General features: G+C 39.6%; 1 protein-coding gene across 2 annotated transcripts; it reads right to left on the minus strand.

The window, feature by feature from the left end:
* Nucleotides 1–3,738: 3,738 nt before the first annotated feature.
* Nucleotides 3,739–21,850, minus strand: LOC121075057 (cytochrome P450 2J2-like). 2 transcript variants are annotated; one of them, XM_040567885.1, is made up of 14 exons: nucleotides 21,746–21,850; nucleotides 15,388–15,546; nucleotides 14,555–14,724; nucleotides 14,426–14,466; nucleotides 14,020–14,177; nucleotides 13,263–13,376; nucleotides 12,009–12,171; nucleotides 10,381–10,530; nucleotides 9,753–9,913; nucleotides 8,865–9,041; nucleotides 7,929–8,070; nucleotides 6,523–6,710; nucleotides 5,195–5,336; nucleotides 3,739–4,146 (listed from the first exon to the last, which is right to left on the minus strand). In XM_040567885.1, the coding sequence occupies exons 7-14, from the start codon at nucleotides 12,118–12,120 to the stop codon at nucleotides 3,968–3,970; spliced, it is 1,251 nt and encodes a 416-aa protein (XP_040423819.1). In that variant the 5' UTR covers nucleotides 12,121–12,171; nucleotides 13,263–13,376; nucleotides 14,020–14,177; nucleotides 14,426–14,466; nucleotides 14,555–14,724; nucleotides 15,388–15,546; nucleotides 21,746–21,850; the 3' UTR covers nucleotides 3,739–3,967. The 2 variants fall into 2 exon arrangements, with proteins under 2 accessions (XP_040423819.1, XP_040423818.1); XM_040567884.1 differs by lacking the exons at nucleotides 14,426–14,466; nucleotides 14,555–14,724; nucleotides 15,388–15,546; nucleotides 21,746–21,850 and having other exon boundaries at nucleotides 13,263–14,377.
* Nucleotides 21,851–22,158: the final 308 nt, after the last annotated feature.

The following is a 22,158-nucleotide window of genomic DNA, read 5'->3' on the forward strand; positions in this document are numbered from 1 at the left end:
GTGTTCTTATTTTTAAGTATATAAGACATTGCTCCATTACATTACAGCTACAAATCTGGCAAGTGTTAGTTCTTCAACGAAAACCAAATGCAGGTTAATTATATGCTTCCTTGTGCCAAGACAGTTGCTGTGACAAAAATCCCTGCCCACAGTACTGGTTTCATAAAGGGCCTCTTGCAAGAAGAGGGAGAGCCAACAGAATTTTCTGAGGACTAGCTACACACCCAGGGAGAGGTTGATGAGATCCCTCTGAGCCTTCTCTTCTCTAGGCTATAGAGTCCCAGCTCCTAGCCTTTCAGAGAGGTGAAATTCTCCAGCCTGTCAAGGTCCCTCTGGACAACAGCACAACCCTCTTATGTATCCACCGCTCCCCTCAGTTTTGTGTTGTTGGCAAGCTTGCCGAGGGTACGCTCTGGCCCATCATCCAGACCGTTAATGAAGACATTAAACAGGCCCAGAACCAGTGCTGACCCCCAGGGCACTCCGCTAGTTACGACCTCCAACTAGACATTGCACCAGTGACCACTACCCTCTGGGCCCAGCCAGTTTTCAATCCACCCCACTGCCTGCCCACCCAACCCATATTTCAACAGCCTGTGTATGAAAACCTTACGTTGGACAGTGTCAAAGGCCTTACTGAGGTCCACAAAGACAATATCCACTGCTCTCTCCTCACCCATCAGGCTGATCATTTCGTTGCAGAGGCTCCTCACATTGGTCAAACGTGACTTCCCCTTGGAAGCATTTGGCTTCATAAACAAACAAGATCAAGACATTCAAATTGGTAAATTAATATCGTAGTAATACAGTAAAAATATAAGCAAACTTTAAATCCCAAGCTAATCTTTATTACAGATCATTGTATTATTGAAAATACGAGGGTGGGTCAGTAGACTGTACATGAAAAATTAAATCCCTTTGTTGACCAGCTTAAAGTTAGCTATAAGCCTTTTTGAAATACTCGGATTAGATGTTTATGAAAGCTATTCACTACTTATCACATTGTACTTTATTAAAGATAAGATTGCTTATATGTAGCAACTCCTAGCACAATGAAGTGTTTGCCCACTGGTTTGCACAGGTCAAACACATGTTTAAATTTTGCTGACTTAGCTCTATTGGTGTGAAGTGTGAAAAATATTTGCTTCTATGCTGATGTTGCTGCACGGCTGAAATCCCTTCTGTGGACAGGATCACCCTGACAGACATTTGTTAGTTTATGCTTTTGGAGATGCAGCACCATCATGTTGGCAGAAAGGCTCTAATAGAACAGGTTAAGGAGTTCCTCGGGTTGAACAGGACAGAAGTAGCAGAGGTTTGACTGCAGCATTGATCTGCCTCTGAAACAAGAACAACAGATGTTATAGCCATGGGTGTGTATGCACACATACACTAAGACTCCTCAATCCCATAATTAATAAGGAATTTAAAACCTTACCAGACAGAGCCGGACTGGGCTTGGAAAAAAACTCATGTGATGTTCACTGCATTGCTAACTCTTGGGACATGAAAGGCAGACCCAGGACCATTGCAACATCCTTCACTGACAGGTGACTCCAATTAAACATTATCCTCTCCCCTTTCTACTGTTTTCTTATTTTTCTTGCACTGATTTCTCTTCACATTCTTGTATGTTGTTAAATTTCAGGTACATTTTCTCTTCTTCTTAACCATTTTTCTCAGCATTACAATTATTTGAAAGACCAGGCTGCTTTGCAATTAGGAGTAGTACTAACTACACGGACATCAGTGTGTGAATAATGTCTGAAAATTTATGTAGAAAAATACTAGGTATGGTAACAATTACATGAAAGACTAGTAGTGCTTGGGATAGAAATTAGGAACGAGATTGCCTGATACAACATGCTGTGGCTGTCAAAGACACATGCACAAAATTTTCTTTACTGTCCCACTATGACTACAGAGCAGAAGTTTCCAAGGGTTCAAGATTTGTAGGTCTATTTAAAAAGATAAAGTCAAATGGACCATGTTACTTTGAGTGAAAACTCCTCCAGTGCTAGCTAGTTTCTTCCTTTATCTAGCACATTCCCTTTTGCCTACCAGAGTTCTTACTTTCTCATTTTGGAAATAAAATTCTGATGTCTCACTACCAGCAGCAGAAATAACACGATCCAGACAAGCAGCTTTCGCGTGCGTTCTCCTGACCCCACTAGGTCCATAGACAACTTCTAAGGTGTGGTGAAAGATGACTAAGAAATGCAGATTCATAAATGCTATTCAAAAACGTATATAGAGATATACATGATATAGATGTAACCTTTGTAAAAAGGACTTCTGTCTCCACTAGGGAATGTTTGTGGGTTCTTTTAAGAATCTGCAAGTGAAAATGTTTAAAGCAATATGGATCCTGTATGCCTCTTCCTGGACGTCACCTCTTATTCAGTCTCCAGTACGTGCACATACTATATTCACAGATATGTTCACAGAAATGACTGAGACTCTGGTATCAACCACATGCCTCATTATACCCACTCTGCAACACCATCTTTATATGGTAGGAAAACTGAATCCTAGTTCCACATTAGTGCACAACCCACCCTCCACTCCCCCAAAAATCTATGTCCACACAGCACATGCAGCATCACACAGACGTATCAGAGCTAGAGATGAATTAGAGAGCAGGCGAACCACATGAGCTCACGCATCTCTTCTCCCAAGTCCTGACTAGTGGCAGCAAGAGCAAGCTTCAGATCCATGGCAGTCCCAAGAGCATCCATCTGAGCCCCTGTCCAGAAGCCTGAGAAAAGAGTAGTAAGCCTCCCGATACTGAGCTCCTTCACAGGTGTGAGTAGAACTGTTTAACCAACGTTACATTAAAGAAAATCGTCATGCTGGATAAACAAAGCATCCATGAAATATAATTGCAATAACAATTCTAAAATCTTCTCCTCAGGCAAGGAAACTGGCAAGAGCTTTGCTCAGCAGCTCTGCGAACAGTCTCTGTTAGCTCAGCTACTGGAAGTCTGTGTGCCACGAGGCACGCTACATAAAGCCTCCATACTCACAGAAAGCCCTCACACAGCTCTCAAGAAAAATTGATGTAATTTTTTCTTGCCCTGCCCCTCCCTTTGTAGGTGCCAAGCTTTGCTTCTCAGGACTCCAAGCATTCCCTGTAACTGTCTTACCAGACATCAATAAAGAGATGTGGCCAACCTAGACTTCTTTTCACCATCACCATTACAAACTGCCTCCACTGGGTGAGAGGACTCCCTCTTTAAGATTGCCTCTCAAATGCACCACAATAATAAATGCAAAACAAATGACTTCAGGCCAGCCCACTGGTCATTTACCATTTACGCTGCCTTTGTTTCACCAGGACTGGGGCTCCCCTCTGCAATTCTTCAGGAGGGAATATGGGGGGTGCCTTCACTGGCAGACTACGTCCCCAGCCTCACAGTGAAATGAAGGGTTGCACTGATGTAGCTCTACTACTTCCAGATTCAAGCTATCACCTCCATGTGGCTATGTGCTAAATAGACAAACTGGCTGGCGCACAGGTAGTTCAGAGGTCCCAGCACAACTCTTTTCCCCCATGCAGCTACCATAGGGATTCAGGCAATGCCCAGAGCCATCACGTATGGGAAGTGCACCTCCATGCCCCACTCTAGAATTTAGAATGCATGGGGACGATGGGAAGCACCCCCAAGTCCTGGCTTTAATGTTCCTTCTCCCTCTAGTAGGATTCCCATTGAGCCTCTAAGTAAGACCAGACTCTGTAACCACTTTCTGTGTGTTTATTTCATTTCTAATGCACAAGAAAAACATACATAGATTTTCCAGACACAGGGAAAAGGAAAAACAGAATATTTTTCAGGACCAGCTTCTTAGACACGTGACACAACAGGAACAGACTGACACTGAATCTGGGCTAGAAATGAAGAACATAAGAGGTGCACTAGCAAGCCTGTGTCAGTGCCTCTTCCTCAAATCTGTCATACACTGCAACCTAGCGAAGATTGGCACAGAGCTTATATGGATGGGGTTTCATTGTGCTCCCAAAGATAATGTCCATGTTGACTTCCTTAACTCCTTCTGGTAGGGTGAACTTGAATGTCTGCAGCAGGCTGCAGAAGATGATGAAGAGCTCCATCTTCGCCAGCACCTCTCCCAGGCATACACGGTGTCCTGCAGAGGGAGAAGGGAAAGAGCAGTCAGTCCCCAGACAAATCTGTAGCCTGCATTTGCTTCCCAGCTTTTCAAAAAAAGCATCACTCATTCTCATCAGGAAACAAAGGATTTGCTGAATTTGACATTTTTCTCTCAAAGTGACTGAACAATTGAGGTGTCTGCAGTTGACCATAAGCAGGATCTACCCAGACTACAGAAAAAGCTACCAGAGATGCTTCTCCCTAGTTTCACAATTTACTAACTAATCCCTAACTCCCTGCTGCTATGAACTCAGTTTCAGTCTCTTGATTCCAAATTAATCATATGAATCAAAAACTTTTCCCAATTTATCAATTAACTTTGTGTTAAGTTTGAGTAAGAGAGGTGGTGACAGGCTCTAAGGTGCAGTGGTTAGGCCTGGGATGTTCAAATTCCTCTTCCGCCCAGTATAGGCCAGGAACCATGAGGCTGACACTTTCACATCCCAGGTGAGAGCTCTGACAACCAGACTATTCATAATCCTGGCATGATCCTCAATAGCTTTTGTTTTATTTGTTGTTTAAACTATTGATTGTTTACTCTTCTATAAACACACACACTTAGTGAAAGAGTGTCTCCAGAAACTCCCCAGGAAAGGCATAGCCATCTGGGATGCATTTGATACAGGTTCAAATTCCTGTATCAACAAATACTGAATTATTTACGCACAGTAAATCAGCTCCAGCAGAGCATGCTGCCATGGAACCACCACTATAATAGCATAATCTGGCAGATGCAGAGGATGGCAAAGAACAGTGTAAGGACTTTAATCCCAAAATTATTGGCAATTCTAGGTCTTTACTCCTTTTACTTTCTCCGCATTTTCGCAAAAATCTAAGGTCAACAGTTTATATAATTACCAAACAAGTTATTTTCCAATCAAACATTATTTTTTTTTTGGCCTGAGAAAACCATGTACTCCTATTATGGGATTCCACTCCCTTTGGTCTTTTCCACAAGAAAAATAATACAGCTTCACGTTCACAGTCTAACCCACACAAACAGGTTCAGTTGTCAGCACACCTACCTGCTGAGAAGGCTAAGAAGGCCTCTCGGGTCACAAAATTGCCATCCTTGTCCAAGAAATGACCAGGGTTGAACTGGTAAGGGGTCTCCCAGTATTCAGGGTCAAAAAGAGTTGAATCTATATTTGCCATAACCACAGTACCCTGCAAAGAAGGGTAAAAGAGGCTCATTTCTGCCTCTCAATTTCTCAAACATCAAGAAGAAAAGGACACAAACCAATTCCAGCTACAGTTCAGGGCGCTGCTCTGCTAGTCACACGAAGAAGAGGTAGCAGAATTGAAAGATTATTTTATTGGGAACAAAAATGTTTAATCTCAAACTGTTTTCTTTTCATTGTCTGTGTGTGTGTGAGTGGTTTTGCTGCTTTTTGCTTGTTTCTTTGTTTTTCTCTTCAAAAAAATAGGTAAGAAACCTCAGTAATTCAGTTTTAGGTATTTGCCTACTTTACTCCCTCCATGTCTCCTTTTTTCTATTCTGTTAGCAAATGCAACATAATGAGGGGTGTAAGGTTCTTTAGCTTCTTATCCTAAATCTAGTAAAATGATTTTCCCACTTTTGACAAGCTTTAGCAGGTTTACAAATGGAAAACAAAGCACCCTGCAAATGAAATAGTATATTTCAAATTATCTTTCTCAAGGTGAAGGGAATGAAGGTGTGCATGGCAAACACCATGGAGCAGTGCTGCATAGGAAAGTGTCTCCACGTGTGCCTTTGGGGAGGTCTGGCATTAAGGTTAAGTTTGGAAAAGCTGGATGAGTCAAGGAAACTTGCAGTAGATTTTTGTTTGAGGTCAGATGGCAGTTCAGGAGTTGCAGGGAAACATCTTCATTATATTTCAAATATGATGCCAGAGATGTAGTAATATGGAAGAGAAGCCCTAAGTGAATGAAATTGAGTTCATGCTTGGTATTGTTTCAGGCATCACAAGTGGAAAAAAATTCTAATCTCCCATTTGTCCACATAGCAGACAATATCCTGTCATTATCAATATGCTGACAACACTGTGCATTTCTGGTAAGTCCTCTCTCAGATCTTCTGAAAGTATAAGAACTCAAATGCTTATAAAGTACTTTAAAAGCACAAACTCTTGGAAAGTAAGAGTCTGCAACACTCTCTCAGGTTTAATTGCTGTGAAATTATGCTTTTGGTAAGCGTTTTTCCTCACTGTCCATGAGAAAAAGGCACAGGCCAGAGGGCATGGGAGGGAAAAAGCACTGTCAGTACTGTCACCAACAACCACTGAACTGTAAGGAAAACTGGATGAGGGAAAACATGACTACGAGAAATTCAACTTAATGGCCAAAGATCATACTGGAATAGATAGGGTACCTTTGGAAGGTGATACCCCAACACAGTTGTATCTTTCACTACTTCTCTAGGAATTGTGATTAAAATAATGCTACTAAAGCGAATGATCTCATGAACCACGGCATTTGTATAAGGCAGTTTCTTCCGATCCTCATAGCAGATTTGATGAGAAGAACCCAGAACGACATCCAGCTCTTTCTGGACTTTTTCTACAGAGAAAAAAAAATCCTTTATACACAGAACACCATTACAAGCAGTGATAGAAAAAATAAGTATGTAAATAAATTATATACTCACCATACCCTAAAATGTAAATACATTTATACAACTGTAGATACATTTACACAATTTTACTATTTGACTAAAATTTGGTATTTCCTAGTTTATAGGCTCTACGTTCAGATCATCTTTTCACAAGCCCAAAAGATTTATTGAGCTTCATAGTTAAAAGAAAGAGAGCAAACTGTAAATAAAGCAGGAGCTTCTTACTAATAGATTAATACAATTAATCAAGCTATTGTTTTTACTCTAGCTGAATACAGACTCACAGCACACTTAGCAACATTTTGTAAGGAAGCCATTGTATCAAACTGATACACAGATGTAATGCTGAGAATTGGGACAGGGTAATACCTAACCACCACTAATTGTTAACCTCTTTTGGCTGTTACCTATGCTTCAGTAAGTACCATACTTTACACAGTCTGAGAAAGGTCAGGATCAAATTTCAGGCTTAAAAGCTAGGCTAGTAATCCAAGAGGGATTTTTTTTTTTAATTTTATTAGAATTTGAAAGCTACATGTGTGTACAGGGCTCTGTTCTTCCAGCCTTCTAGAACCAAAAGTAGTATGTCTTATCTAGCTCTAAATCCAAGCATTGAGAACATGTATTTGGCTTAGCGATTCACCACCACTGAAATCCCTGTATCAAATCATTTAAAAATTTTTGAAACCAGTGTGCAACTTTGCACTTGTCTAGAATTTCTCTGGCATCTGTCTTCTCTATTCTTCTCTATTTAACATTCCATAAATTACAATAAATGTATTTATTATGTAGAAATCAACTCAGTTAACAAGCACAAATAATGTATTTGTTTGACATTTCAGATACAAGGAAAGAATCACTTTACCCTAACTCAAGTTCCTATCTCACTTTGAGTCTTTTCAACCAGACTATAATTTCTATTACATTCTTACAATACTAAAACAGTCTGTCAAAAATCAAGACAAAATACACAGAAGACAAAATACATCAGAAGCTGAACAACCCTGAAATTATTTTTAAATCTCTGTCTAGAAATGTTCTACTTCACTGGCTTCTTAAAAACAAAGCTTGGAAATACGATGTCAAAAAAATAAAAAAAAAAGAGGGGTGTGGAACAGAATTGTTCTACTTGAAACATCTCCATGTTTGTGTCTATAACTCACCTTGAATGTCAGGAAAAGCCACCATATAGAGCAGTGCCCAACGCAAAGTGGTAGCGGTGGTCTCAGAGCCACCCAGGAAGAGATCAAAAACAGACTGCACCATGTTTTCTTCATCATAAGTAGAATCTGGGACATTTTTAGCCTACAGGTGTCAATGAGAAATTAAATAAGAGTGCAGAAGGTACATCTGTCTAACACTGTATTTGCCCACTGAGACATGAAGTGATCACTGTAAGTAAATACAGTATTTCTAGAAGATGGAGAAAATACAGCTACCTGAACAATAAAAAGATTTACGCAGATATTTTCTCAAGTAAATTCATAGATACTTTTCATTGCAAGTGCTATAGAAAGTGTCGGGATTCCAAGGTCCTATTACATTTAGAGCTCCTTGTTGCCTTACCGCTAACTTCCACATCAGAAAAACAATATTTCAAAAGTAGGTTTATCCCACCCTTGCCACTCCCTGCACATTTGCTGATTTCAGTTCTCTCTCACGTGTTATGATTTAATGATTTATGCTATTTTTCAAGGCAGAGACTGCCATCATTTTTCTTTTAGATTTTTTCAATAACCATACGGTCCTACTAAGCACACAAAAGTTCAGTACAAAGCACAGAGAATAAAGCCAAACACTGAAAAGACAAAAAGAATCAGAATTCAAGAGCCATCTAAATATTTACATCTTTAAAACCAACCATTGTCTACTCTTGTCTAAGGACTCCAGAGTATAACAAAAAAAATGTAATTATTTTATCCTTCTAAAACAAGCCATTAAACTGACTATTTAAAATTCATATTTGAATTTGACAGCATGATTTTTAAACTGAATTTGTAGTGCTCTGTAATGATGTTGCTATGTGTAGACAGCTACGTGAAACGTGCAGGAAATCTGCTATGATATCATTTTTGTCAATTACAGCACAAATTACTCACTTTCTCTATCTGATCCAGGTAAAAGTCAATGAAATCTTCTGGTTCATCTATGGTGCCTTTTTCCCTGTGGTTTTTGATTTCCTGCCTTACAAAAGAACGAACAAAATCACAGCAAGATTCTACTTTTTGTAGAGGTCCCGGAAGGCATGCTAAAAGCCATTGGAAAATTTCATATATCTGTGGAGCAAGCATTCAACACAGATACTGTAAGTTACATGACATGACTAAAGCCATTATAGAGACACAATGCAGACATTTTTAATACTGAATTACTGAATTAATTTCTCTAGGAAAAGCACTGCAGCAAAGAGAAACGTCATGTTTAGAACATGAATAGGTATTGACTTGTGGTAAATTAAAGTTGATACAATTTCTACCCTGGATTCTTTCTTATCCTTACTGCATAACCTCACTAGTATTTGCCCTGTTAATTCACCAACACAGGAATCCAGTTTCACAGGTAAGTCTATTCTGTATGTGTTAACAGTAATAAATTTAATACCAATTAATATTATATATATTATTACATAAATTGACACGGGTGGATACAGACAACGCAAAAACACAAACTTTTACTCCTGTAAAAAAGTATCACTTTTCACCTCAATAATACTGATCTTTTCATTACAAAAGAGTTCAGTATCCCAAGCACACTGCCTTTCCTGGGAAATTCTAAAAGTAATTATTTGTATTAGTTTAATAATGTCAAACCCAAAGCACTCCAGGCCCAGTTCACATTCATGATCAGTATTTTTAAATCAGCATTTATTGTAATTAAATAGTATACTATGATAATATATAATGCTGCAATTAATATTGCATGGCAATGCAATAAATATCATGTTCAATAATTTAATAATTTGCTTATTAAATGTGTCATTTTCTCACATAGTAACTGTAGCTGTTCCCAAAAGCCACTACACAATTGTATGCTTCAATCAGCTGGCGGAAAGTTTCATCCTGCAGGGAGAAACGATGTCCAAAGACCACAGCACAGATCACATTAGAGACAGCATGAACAATGGGGAATGAAGGGTCAACAGCTTCTCCTGCAAACAGAGATAAGCATTTGTCACCAAAATACTACCTTCTTTGCTACTTTGAAAGCAAGATCACAATGACATTTTATAATAAATATCCCCTATGCTATTTAGACTGTTACACTGAAACCCTCAAAATTCACTGGCAAAGATAACAACAGATAAACCTCATTCAAAAATAAGGACAGAAAGGTGTCAAGTCTTTAACCCACCCCTATCTGTTTTGTTTGCTTTTCTTTTTACTTATTTATTTTTAATCTTGGTGCTAATACCAAAATACACACTGCTGAGCTCTGATGGTACAACAAGTTTTGATTGCACTTAAATTATACTACGTTCTAAATAATCTTGGCTGTACTCTAACCCCTGTCTTTTCTGGAACAAAACCAGTTTGTCTTTACCCTCAGTAGGTAGCCTGCATGACCCTACATCAAAATCAGGAATGCAGTTCCCAGGGCACCTTGTCAATGACATACCATCTTTGTCCTTGAAGAACTTGACCAAGTGATAGGCCTCGGTTTGTATCCCACGTTCCATTCCTTTATTCCCCATTCCAAGCTTCCGGAGAGTTGCAACTCCAAAACGTCTCTGATGTTTCCAGATGAGACCATTTGAGACCAGGATACCTTCAGTCATTAAGAATCAATTTTATGTTAATAGTCATATAACAGTAAATGACATACATGCTAAGAATTCTTCCTTCTCATCATGCTGCCACTCATGAAGAAGAGGCATGCATTAGGCCACTGTTCTAGCAATAGTATTTTGTTAAAGACAGAAAAACCACCTTGGTTAATATAACCCCCAGCCCTGCAAAAAGCCCACTACAGTCTCAGAACTCACACACGTGCCCAAACATCCAAGAGCAGTGGTCACAATAAAAGTCCATGCAGCAGGCTGCTACATGCTGCAAAGAGCGTGGGCTGGTGTTGCCTTCTCTTTGCCTGTTCTTTGAGCAGAAATGAATCTAAATCCATATTCACATAGAAAGGCTTAGAGCCCAGCTCATGCGGTCTCTTATAAGATCTCATTTACCTTCTACAATCTTCTAATAAAATAAATACTTGTAAGCTATGTTTGCCAACATGCCTATACAGGCATTGTGTTCCCACAGATGTTGTCACGTGTCACCTCTGCAGGAGTGGCAAAGAGAGCTTTCCTCAATAAACACTATGTTCAGGTTTCTACCACCTGAAAATACGATGGTGTCTCTCACCAAGCTACTCAGAGCCAACAGACCTTTCTAAGGAGCTCATTGGAGAGGTCCTGGGGGTTCCTATGCTTGTGCTTCTTAATCTTATACAAACCCTCTTGAGATCATCAAATCTCCTTACTGGCAATATTTAAAAAACACCACACTTCCTTAACAGCTAGAGTTGACAACTGGTTCTGAGCACGTTGCCTGTGCTGTACTTAGTCTCTGGCTTTTGGGGGATGGATCCTGATTTTACCAGGCTGCTTGCAGCACACATTCAGCTTTCATCGTGACCCATGTCATTCCTGGAAAATGAAGCCAGGGCAAGAACTACTGAGCATTTCTGTTTCAAATGCAGAACTCTATATATTCTCCATCCACCAAAATTCAGCAGTGGCTTGTGTAAATGATAGCATAGTAAGAAGCTTTGAACAAGGACTATTGCACCTGCAGTCTCACTAATATGTTTAAAGCTCCAGTGTCCTTCCTGTGCCTTGGGACACCCCAAAAGGCTACATCTTGTTCAACAGCTCTGTACATGCTTTGCCTTCAGTGGCCTTTGCTGTAAACAAACAACCAGGAGCATAAAGAATTACTTAGGCTCAGCTTACAGAGGAGGCTTCAAGCTCCAAATAAAGTGAACCTCACATGGATTATTTCAAACCAGGGCACAAGCTTAGACAACACTAATAATGGATAAATAAGAGACCTAGCTAGTACAAACGCTGCTGCTCTGGTAAGATTCTGGAATACGTGTGACAGCAGCACTTTGGAGACCATTTTGGAGATCATTTTGAGGGATACCACAGACTTGCCTTATATCAACCACCTGGAGCAGACCGAATGGGTGAACTAGGAACTAAGGACTTGTCAGTAGACAAAGTTCGTCCACAGATACAAACTTCTTACCTCTTCCACGTGAAAATTTGTTGAATACAAAGGTCTGTAGTCGCCCAGAAACATCCTCCGAGTTGACGGTGAGACCATCCTTCACAGCTTTGAATCCATAAAGCACCACCATAGGTTTGTGACCCAGCCACAGGGTGCAGATGTTGCCATAGATTTTTGCTAGCTGTAGGTTTGACCAATGACAAAAAATACTCATTGGAGAAACATCAACCAAAGCACACACACGATGGGCTCCTCTCTTCCAACATGACATTACTGTGATAAACACTCCCACTGCAAAACAAAACTATTTTGCCTTTTTATTTCCTGAACTCAGGAGTAAAGTTCTGTGCTCTCTCTGGGACCCCACTACTCACAGCAATGTGAATGATAAAAAGAACAGACGCTCTTGACCATTTTAAAGCTTAACTTGGGTTGTCTTTGCAAATTTAACATTTAGGAAAATGCCACAACTGAGTGCTTACAGATCATATTAGGTTTCACAAGGAAAGTTCACCTGCCCATTCACAGTTATATTTTTCAACTCCACGTTTCATTTCCTCAACCAAAAACTAGAACCTCTTAAAATTACACATTCCAATTGTCACTTCTCCTAGTACTACAGATTTCAAGATTCAATAGACCATCTCCCGTCTCATACAAAAGTACTGTCAAGCTGAGGAATGTGAACAGAGATCCCACCTCTGCTTGGCCAGCAATAGGGACTGGTCTCAAGCAACCCTGCAGATATTCAGCAAGGACAAAGTCCCTACCTTCACACAAAAAAACAATACAGCTCTGTCCTCCCATAGTGATGAACATGCACCCATTAGAAATGTTTGGCATCAATGTCTTTTAAGTTCCCTTTTCCTAAAGCCCATATTCTCCCCTTGCAGCCAGGTACCCCCTCACATACCGGTTTTGCTTAGCACCTAAAGAAAGGTTGGGACTTGAAAAAAAATTATCAACACATTGGATCATTTTGTGAAGTTTTGTCTCAGTGGAGGAGGCTGAACGCTGAAAGACCCTCGATTAACATGCTCAGCATGGACCCAGTTCTTCCCATGATTTCATTCCTTTCACCATCATTTACACCGTCAGTTTATTTGCAAGGAATCTGCAGATTTTACTTAACTTGTTTAGGCATTTAATTGAACTTCCATGACCCACCTTCCCTCACAATGAAGTTCTCTCTACTACCATATTAGCCTACCAACAACCATCCCTAGTATTTACACATTTTGCTCCTTTGTTCACATCCGCAAAAATACATACCTTCTTCAGGCTCCTATGATCAGTTCTAAAATTTATCCGCCAGACACCTCCAACGATGGGAAGTGGGATTGGTCCAGGAGGAAATCCACGACTTTTCCATTGCAATTTCAGGAACTGCACACCCAGAAGAAACAAAATTAGGGATAGTAGTATTACACTTATCATTTCACACTTTAAACAAGACTATCACTGAGAAAGCTGTTACGAATCTGTTGAACTGATTCTATATTGTTCTACTTAACTCTTCCCAAAGACAACCTCCTCACATTTAAGCTTTCTGAATTTTTCTCCTCCCTTCTTCCCTACCACACTTCCCTATTCCAGAAAATGAGGAGTGTTCCCATCCTTGCATGTATTTAATACATCACTATGCTGCAATATGCTAATACCTGTCATCGCTTCAAGATCCAATAAAGGCTAGAAGGCAGACGCTTCAGACTTGCATCTTACATTCAGAAACATCCCTTTGAGCAATCAGTTTGATGGAATATGTCACTTGAAGGTCAGCTACATACTGACGAAGACAGGAGAACTGACCAGGTAGCATTCTCTGGGGCATTTACCCAAAGTCTAGGCACACACATCACTTCAGCACCAACAAAACCAGCAAAATGTGGAGGGAGGCAGGAGAGAGGGATAATCCGTTGCTCAAAAGGACATTATACTCACGCATACAGAATGACAGTGGATGACACAGGAGTTATCAAGATTAGTAGACCAAGCTTTGGGAAAAATGGGGTGAAATCTTCTGGAGTACCTAAGTGGAATGCTTGTTTTCAGGTGTTTCCACAACTGCTCAAGTCCATCCCATTCCTGCTGTTACATAAAGGTGTTTCTCCAACATATCCCTAACAGGTCGTTCCAGCTGTGGCACTCAGGTGCCAGCAGCTTATTTGCACACCCAAGGAGGTTTTCCTGTTAGGAAAAAAATATTTGTAGGCAAAACAAAAACCACACATGTACTAAGTCTGCAAGAACTCCAAAACTATGCAAAGCCACAGTCATCAGGTTTGGCATTCTGAAATTACAGTAATAATACTGGCTATCTTCACAGCAGCAACTGTAGGCAAAGTACTTTTTTCTCTGTAACAGACTCTGTAAAATAAACAGAAATGCATCAGCAGCATTCTGTAACGTTGCTAGTGCACACACAATTAACTTACAAGAAGCATGTTATCTCCAACTTCATTACATCTCCCTCAGGCTATAAGAGAAAGAAAAACAGAAAATATCTGAGTAAATAGTGCAATTCATACAAATGTTTTAAAGCTAATCCAAACGGGACAAAGTACCCTCACAGGCTTTCCACAGTTTCCACAGTCTGCAGGATCTTATCTTGCTGTTTTCATCTACAGTTCACTTTCTCCATTAGTTTCATGGTGCCAATCATTGGATTGTAAGTGTTGCATTCTTGACCAAAAACATCACTATAAGCAGACTTGACCTTGTATAAGTTTTATACCTATTTGCAGATAAAGAACGGAATTCAGAAAATTAACAGGAAATCTTAACACAAGAATGCACAATACAAGACGTAAAAAAACGTAACTAATGAGATAAAGATCAGAAAAAACATCTTCAATACCAGTTAATTTTAACAAAAGCACGCTGTAGCCAACACACATTTATGGAATGTGTAACTTATGAAATTGCTAATTTTATAAACTAAGTCCTCTGTTCTTCCCCAGACATGTCTAGAGGAGAATTTCCAGCATGCTTGCTGGGTGAGGACCTTGCTTAGGTCCTTCTACACACAGCAAGCTCCGTCATGAACAGTCTTCAAACAAACCTCACCAATTGGAGCTTCCTGCCTCTTCACAGGCATTGTACATCTGCTCCATTCAAATGATGGAGCAAAGGAAATTGGCAGGCATCTCACTCCTTTAGATGTACAAATACACACACCAAGAAGGACGAACCCTACACTTGTATAGTAGGACATCTGAAAACATATTGCTTCTTGGAATAACTCGTATCATGATGAAGTACATTTTTAAAAAGAATTACCATCATCTGTGTCATTTCATCCTGATCCACACCAGATTTCTCATACATCCTAAAATTCTAATGTTTACATTGGTGTTACTCATTCACAGATGAATTATCTGGGAACATGAACACATACCTTGTTCAGACTCTCTTGATCAGCTCTGAAGTTTATATGCCAGATGCTTCTGATTATGCAAGATGGGTCTGGTCCCAGATGCAGAATTAGAAAAGAAATATGAACAGAGCCTCACTTGTCATCAGAATTCCACTAGTACTTTACAAGGCCACTCTGACTCTGAAAAAAAAAAAATGAGGAACTCAATTTCCATTGATTTATTACATCTGTCTTCAACATTTTTGTGATGTATTTCTGTCTCACTCCCGTTCTGAGTGAATGTGCCGTTGAGGGCATGTAGTGTATCACTAACTTGCAAGTACAAATCACTATTGCCTGACACAAGCCTTATTTAAATAAGGGCATTCACATTTCATTATGATGGACTGAAAGGCCATAAAACCATTTTACTTACAGGACGAAGGTTATATTCTGGTATGAATATACCTTCTCCTCTTTGATTACTAAATAAGGTTGATAATCCCTTGATAATCCCTTCCTGGTTTGCAAGCAGCACTGCAACTAAGAAATACGGTGCCTTTTTGCTTTCATCTTGAACTGCTGCTCATCAGGCATCACAGGCAACCTTAATGCAAGACTTACAATGCAAAGGGATATACAATCAACAGCTTTGTTAAAAAATGCTCAGATGTGTATTACAAACAGTCATCGTGCATGTCTGGTGGGTATTTGACAATGGTTCATTGCTACATCTGGAAGAATTTTAAAATACACATCTTGTCTGAAATCACCCAAAGCTTTTTATCTAATAACTTCTCAGTTCTGATCAGGTTTCCACTTCTGTAAACACAGCTGTGACTTTGCATACTTTGGCCCTGTAGTTCAGTCCATGATAGTTTTATTGCATAACAGCTGGGCATTTCATACACCCACACTTTCAGATGGAGGGTATTATTTTCCTCTTCACGTGTTTCTGTCTAGGTATGACAGCTGATTTTTTTTTTTTTTTTTAAACTGAAGGATTCATGGACACATTCAGCACTGCCAGCTTCTTCCTAAAATCCCAAACAGAGAGAAACTGGAAAACTGAATTACTTCTTCATGATACATTTCCATAGTCAGTCTTCAGTTCAATCAAGAAGTGAGATAAGCAGCCAGTATCATGACAGTTTTTCTTCTCAGGTTTTCCGAAAACATTTTAAAAGCACAACATTATTCTTTCCGAAAAAATAAATTCTGACAATACTAATTTCCACATTAAGGACATTACTAACCTCCGCGGTTACTTAAATTCCAGTGGATTGTCCTCATCCAGAGTATGCGAAAGAATACTCCTTTTGCATTTGCCACTTGCCACACTTTGTTATTGTAGATTCAGCAACTATACATAAAGTATTATCTTTTTACTAAATAATTAGGCAAACTAAATTAAAATGCTAGACAGCTGTGTGTGTTTTCCTGCTTCGGTCTCCCCAAGCAAGAAGGTGACCAATATACTTGAAGTACTACTACTTGCAGTAGCAAGTTAAGAGTGAATTCAGATGAAACATCACACAGGAAAATTGATTCTCAGGTCTACAGTACTCAGCACAAAGCTTCTCTTAGCCAGTTATAACAGTTTATCATAAAGGTAATAATTTCACAAGAACTTCATTATGTGGGTAATGTCATAAGCTGCAGTAACCCTCATCTGGCTGAGTTTTTCAAGGATAGCACTTAAAGTCAGCTCCAGGAGAAAGCATCTATGTACCCATGGCAGTTTCATGAGAAACGTGACCAGGAACATGACAGTCTGACTGACTGACAGTATTTCAGGTCTGTCTTACAAGAGAGGTCTGTCTAAGAAATTAACAACTGTGAATGTACCATCTGAAGCTACCTTATTCTGCTCCAAAGAGTTCTTCTGAAACTTCTGAAAAAGTTCTTGTGACATCCAAAAATCAATAGATAACTCATCACCTTCTCTTTCAATCTTTTTCCCTTCCAGATCACTAGGAATTTATTCTCTGCATATTCAACAAGTTTTTGTCTTCCAACATGCTATGACAATAAGAATCATGGCTTCAATTAAAGAACAAATATTTTTACTTCAGATAATTCAAGAGAGAAATTTGTTGTTTCAATGTCATGTTTTCTTTCACTCCCAGAGCTCTTTTCATAATATGTTCTCTGCTTTTTTTTTTTTTTTTATTGTTAAGTTACAATGTCTGTAGCAAAACCTGGTTTTAAACAAATGCCTGCAGAGTCATACACCCGCTGATGCCTGACCCATATGAGAAGCCAGAAGATACTCTTCTTGTTAAAGGAACAACTGATGGTGGCCATTCACACACAAAGCTGATCTGGTCAATTGTCCCCACAAACAGTGAATTTACATATGTAATACAGTAGTTCCCTCAGCAGCTAAGTACACAGCTCAGATTCTCTGAGCTTAAACACTGCAAATTTCCTCGCACTCTCTATCTCCCTGCTACTGAAGCCTGGGGGTAATAAATTCTCTCCCCCTATGAAAGATAGGGGATGAATCTCTGCCTAACTGTAAGGGAGGAACAAAAGCACCTACTTTGAAACGCAAACCTCAACACACATTACTCAAAATAAACCAAAAAAAAATCATAAGGCACTTTTATCAGTACTCTACAGTGTTGGCTCTCTTTAAGGATGCTGTCCCCAAGTTCAACTCGGAAATCCTTCTAATTTATTATAACAGAAATTTCATCATCCCTTTATTCATTATGCTTTCAGAGAAACCAAGGAGAAATACAACTGTTTTTTAAATTTCTACTTTTTCTAACTGGGATTGAATTAGTAACTAAATGAAAACATTGCACCTGTAAGAAAAACCTTGAGAATCCAAAATAATTTAGCATTCCAGGAAATTTTAACCCTGCCTGCACAGCCAGTTACTTCTACTAGGTCACCACACTTACTGTCTTTAAAACTTTGGCCCATGGTCTTCTAGAAGTCCACCTTCAAGGCTGTTACCAAGACAGCAGACATGATCACCATAGCAGTCTGCAACGACAGATAGATAAACTACCTAGATGATCTACGAGTGATTGGTTTGCATTAGTTGTGCTAATGGAATGAGGCGCAGCTTTGTCCTGCCTGGGGTCTGTATCTGCAAGGAAGCCACAGATTCATACCCCGGTGCAGCATCTCCCATGTAGTTCTTACCAGTACAGGAACTACTGGCACAACCAAGCTACCATCCTGTAAACTTCATCAGTAAATACCATCACCCACCTGATCGAGGTTTGTCAGATTGCAATAGCAAATCACAAACACATTTCAACTGGGCATGGAACACTCTAAGGTCTCAGCTGCATGCATACACAGTCCCCTGACCAAAAGCTGGAAAACTGCAGAAAATAGGCTGGATACTGCCACCACTGGCTCAGAGTCATGACCACTAGCTCAGGAAGTCCCTGAAGGGTAGGAAATTATCAGAGAAATAATTAGAGGCACATGCCTGCCATATTTTCTTCTTACTTTCAGGCATCAGTGATCGACTACGACTAGTGATAAGACAGTGGGCTGGATGGACCTTCAGGCTCACCTTTTATGACTGCTTCTGCTTTTATCTTTTTTTTTTTTTTTTTTAAACAGCAAAATGATGGCCAAACCTTTAATGAATTCCAACAAACATGTTGAGACGATTAATTTTGATCTTTCACTCTGGACACAGATTTTTCTCCTGAGACCTTATTGATAGCGACTGGACTAGAGAACATAACAAGTCTTAACCCATCCAGGAACATCTGCTTGCATTTTTCAGTGAGTTTGACATATTCACTCATGTTTAAGTTTGTGATCTGCTATAAAACATAGATCCTTATGTGCACTTTTTCTTACCCTCTCTACCATATATAATGAGAAATAATCCACAGTATACAGTTACACTATCTCAAACCTTACAGGTGAATTTTTCAGGTTATTTGTCCAGTTCATAGTGCTTGTTTTTATGTCATATAAGCACACACTTCCATCTATCAAAAAGTTATTTATGAAAGTATTCAGTATTACGAGATCCTTGATTGGAAAACCCAACCTGATAGCCATATTACCAGGGGCCTTTAAGCTTCAATTTTGCTGAGAAAATTAGGTGCAAGAAAGTACATAAACTAAAGCTCTGCAAAGTAAACAACAACAGATATAGATTGTAATTGTTGAGATTGTAATTGCTAGCAGCTGAAGGGTTGATGAGAAAAAGTATTGACATAAAAAGAGTAAAACCTAAAAAACAGAGAATTGAAAGATAGCAAGTAAGCAACACTGAAAATCAGCTAGATCCAAGGAGTGTCAGGGGCTGACATTTCCCCATCTGGTGGCTGACTGGTGAGCAGAGTCTCATGCAGTGTCTCAAAAGCAGCAGTAAGCATTAGTGCTTAGCCAAGTAGCATGGTAACCAAAGCTAGCTAGTATATTGGGCAATAGATAATTGCTTTATACTTTCTACACTGTGTATATTCTTCTGGCAGCCTCTGTATGGTAAAAGATATCTGCACAAAGGTGATCCAGTAAGTGTAGGCTGCAACGCGAGTGGTCATAAAGGAAAAAAAAATCACTAAGATTTTGCATTTGCTTGATTTTCATGATGTTTGAAATAGTATATTTGCAAGATAGTTGTTCCAAACAATTGTAAATTTTCATTATTTTTTGTCCCACATCTGGGCTTTTCATTTAGTAAGTTTTTACTGTACAGCTTTTTCAGAACTTCTGCAGCTTACCACATATCACACCCAGTAACAGACAAAAGAAAGGTGGTAGAAAAACAACATGAAACACAAAGCATGTCCAGAAAACAAACAAACAAAACACACAGCATTCATCTTTTCCTTTCAGTCACTCCTTGATGAGCTCCCCTGTATCAAAAAGAATCCATACAATTAATAGCTTCTCTGAATTCTGTCCTGTCACAATAGACCTGTGTCAGTTGCTGTTCAGTAGGGCACCGCCACACTGTTGAAAATGGATTATACCTTTCTCAATCCTGAGCAAGCAGAAACTTCAATATTTTCAGCCTGCATTACTTACTGCATGAGAATGGCATAAGCATTATTACTTTCTACTCTCAGAAGTTAAACAGCTGAACATTTCTCAGCTATCATTGTAGAACTCAAAGTTACTATTTCCTTTTCAGGAAGAAACAGAACTTTAATACCCATTTCAGCTTGCCTTATCTGAAATTTTTTGTTCTGTCCATGACTTTTGGCATTCCAAGTGCAACATCTAGGCTACTAGATACTGCTCTGAAAAACTGTCAAACAATGTTGAGGCTACAAATATTCAAACATTAGGAAATTCCAAAAATAAGACTATCTGCAGAACAATAATTACTTCTTCCTGATGCTTTAGTGAGAACAGGGTAACTGACCTGATGCACAATCACTTTTCCTTATTCCAATATCTCCATTATACATGAGCAGCACCTCTCCATGCAAGAAGCCCTGCTCATTCTTATCTGGCAAATACTATTGCAAAGCTCAACATCTCTGTCATCTTTACAGGTAAGACTGATCAAAAATCTGCTTTTGTAACGAAGGTTTCAGGTCACAGAAGCAGGCAGCGATTGCAACAACTGCACAGGGCAGGGAAAGCACAGTAACAAGAGAAACAGCCATAACTGCCATCTATATCTTACCTTTCATTAGTTTAAGCTTTAAGCTCTTTTTAAAAAGGAACATCAAGTTTGATTAGGCCTAGAGAGATGAAGCAAGTTCCTCAGTCATAGACAAGCTACGAACAGATCTAGGAACAGCGTTTGAATCTCCCAAGTCCCATTCCAGTATGTTGCCTACACAACCTTAAAGCTCATCAGTTTTCAGGTCCCAGTAAGATAGATTTTTGCCTCCTGCTGTAGTCTGTTTGTTTATAATGTTGTAAGCAAAGTTCTCTCTTCCTGAGCAGAACAGAAAAAAAGAACAGCAATTTTCTTGGCTTGCTTTTTCCAGTCCTCTTTTCACACTGGGTCTGTGCTCTAAGCAACTCTCCCTTGGTGCTTGCTTGAACATACCATGTCTGTAATTCTTTTCCCACAGAGAAATTCTGAATCCACTGACCAATTAACAGCTCCTGTTATGAAGCTCTTGAAAGACAGAGAGCTGCAGGAGAGAAGGAAAGCTGAGCTGAGAAATCCAAATTATCTCCACTGAAAAAACCTGCAAGGGAGCTTAGCAATTGTCTGTTCTGTTTAGCTTGACACTAGGCCAGGCAGCAAGTATATGCTACCATGCCAAGCAACACATGCACAGCACAGAACCACACAGTGTTTTCTAATACACGTACTGAATCTGTCTTTGCAACCTGCAACAAAAAACCCAAACCCTGGTATTTACAGCACAGCAGGCAACACACACCCTGGGCACAGCCCTTTCCAGCTCCAGCACACCACACTCGACGTTTATTCGCCTCTCACCTTTCTGATGATTCTGATGACGCTGTTTCTTTCCCTGTCCCCTGCAGGCATTGCATTTGCTTCCCACTCCTATGGTTTGAAGCCTTCATTACAAAAGCAGATTTCCTCACCTATTCAAAATAAACAGACTGAACATCTGTCATCTTTACTGGTGAGCTCTTGCAACAGTACTTGTCAGACAAGAGGGAGCAAGATTTATGTGAACAGGTGCTGCTCACAAATGCTGAAAATATTAAAATAGGGAACATTGAATCCCTCTAAAGCAGTTTGCTTGATTTTTTCCTTCCTTGTAAACTGTTGCCTAAGCTTTTCCAGAAAACTTTGCCTCACCACACTTCATTTGATACCCACAACTCTCACTGAGCACTAGGAAGACACACTGCCCACATTGTCCAAAAGGCCAGACCCAGCCT

This window comes from Cygnus olor, chromosome 9 (assembly GCF_009769625.2).
Source record: "Cygnus olor isolate bCygOlo1 chromosome 9, bCygOlo1.pri.v2, whole genome shotgun sequence".
Taxonomy (NCBI): domain Eukaryota; kingdom Metazoa; phylum Chordata; class Aves; order Anseriformes; family Anatidae; genus Cygnus; species Cygnus olor.

Excerpts from the sequence above, each read along its gene's own strand:
- LOC121075057 (XM_040567884.1), bottom strand. The coding sequence starts at position 13,427 with ATGATAAGTGTAATACTACTATCCCTAATTTTGTTTCTTCTGGGTGTG. Across the intron at positions 8,071-8,864 it reads ACCTGGATCAGATAGAGAAA|GCTAAAAATGTCCCAGATTC; the intron begins GTGAGTAATTTG and ends TGACACCTGTAG. Across the intron at positions 4,147-5,194 it reads CTTCTTAGCCTTCTCAGCAG|GACACCGTGTATGCCTGGGA; the intron begins GTAGGTGTGCTG and ends CTCCCTCTGCAG.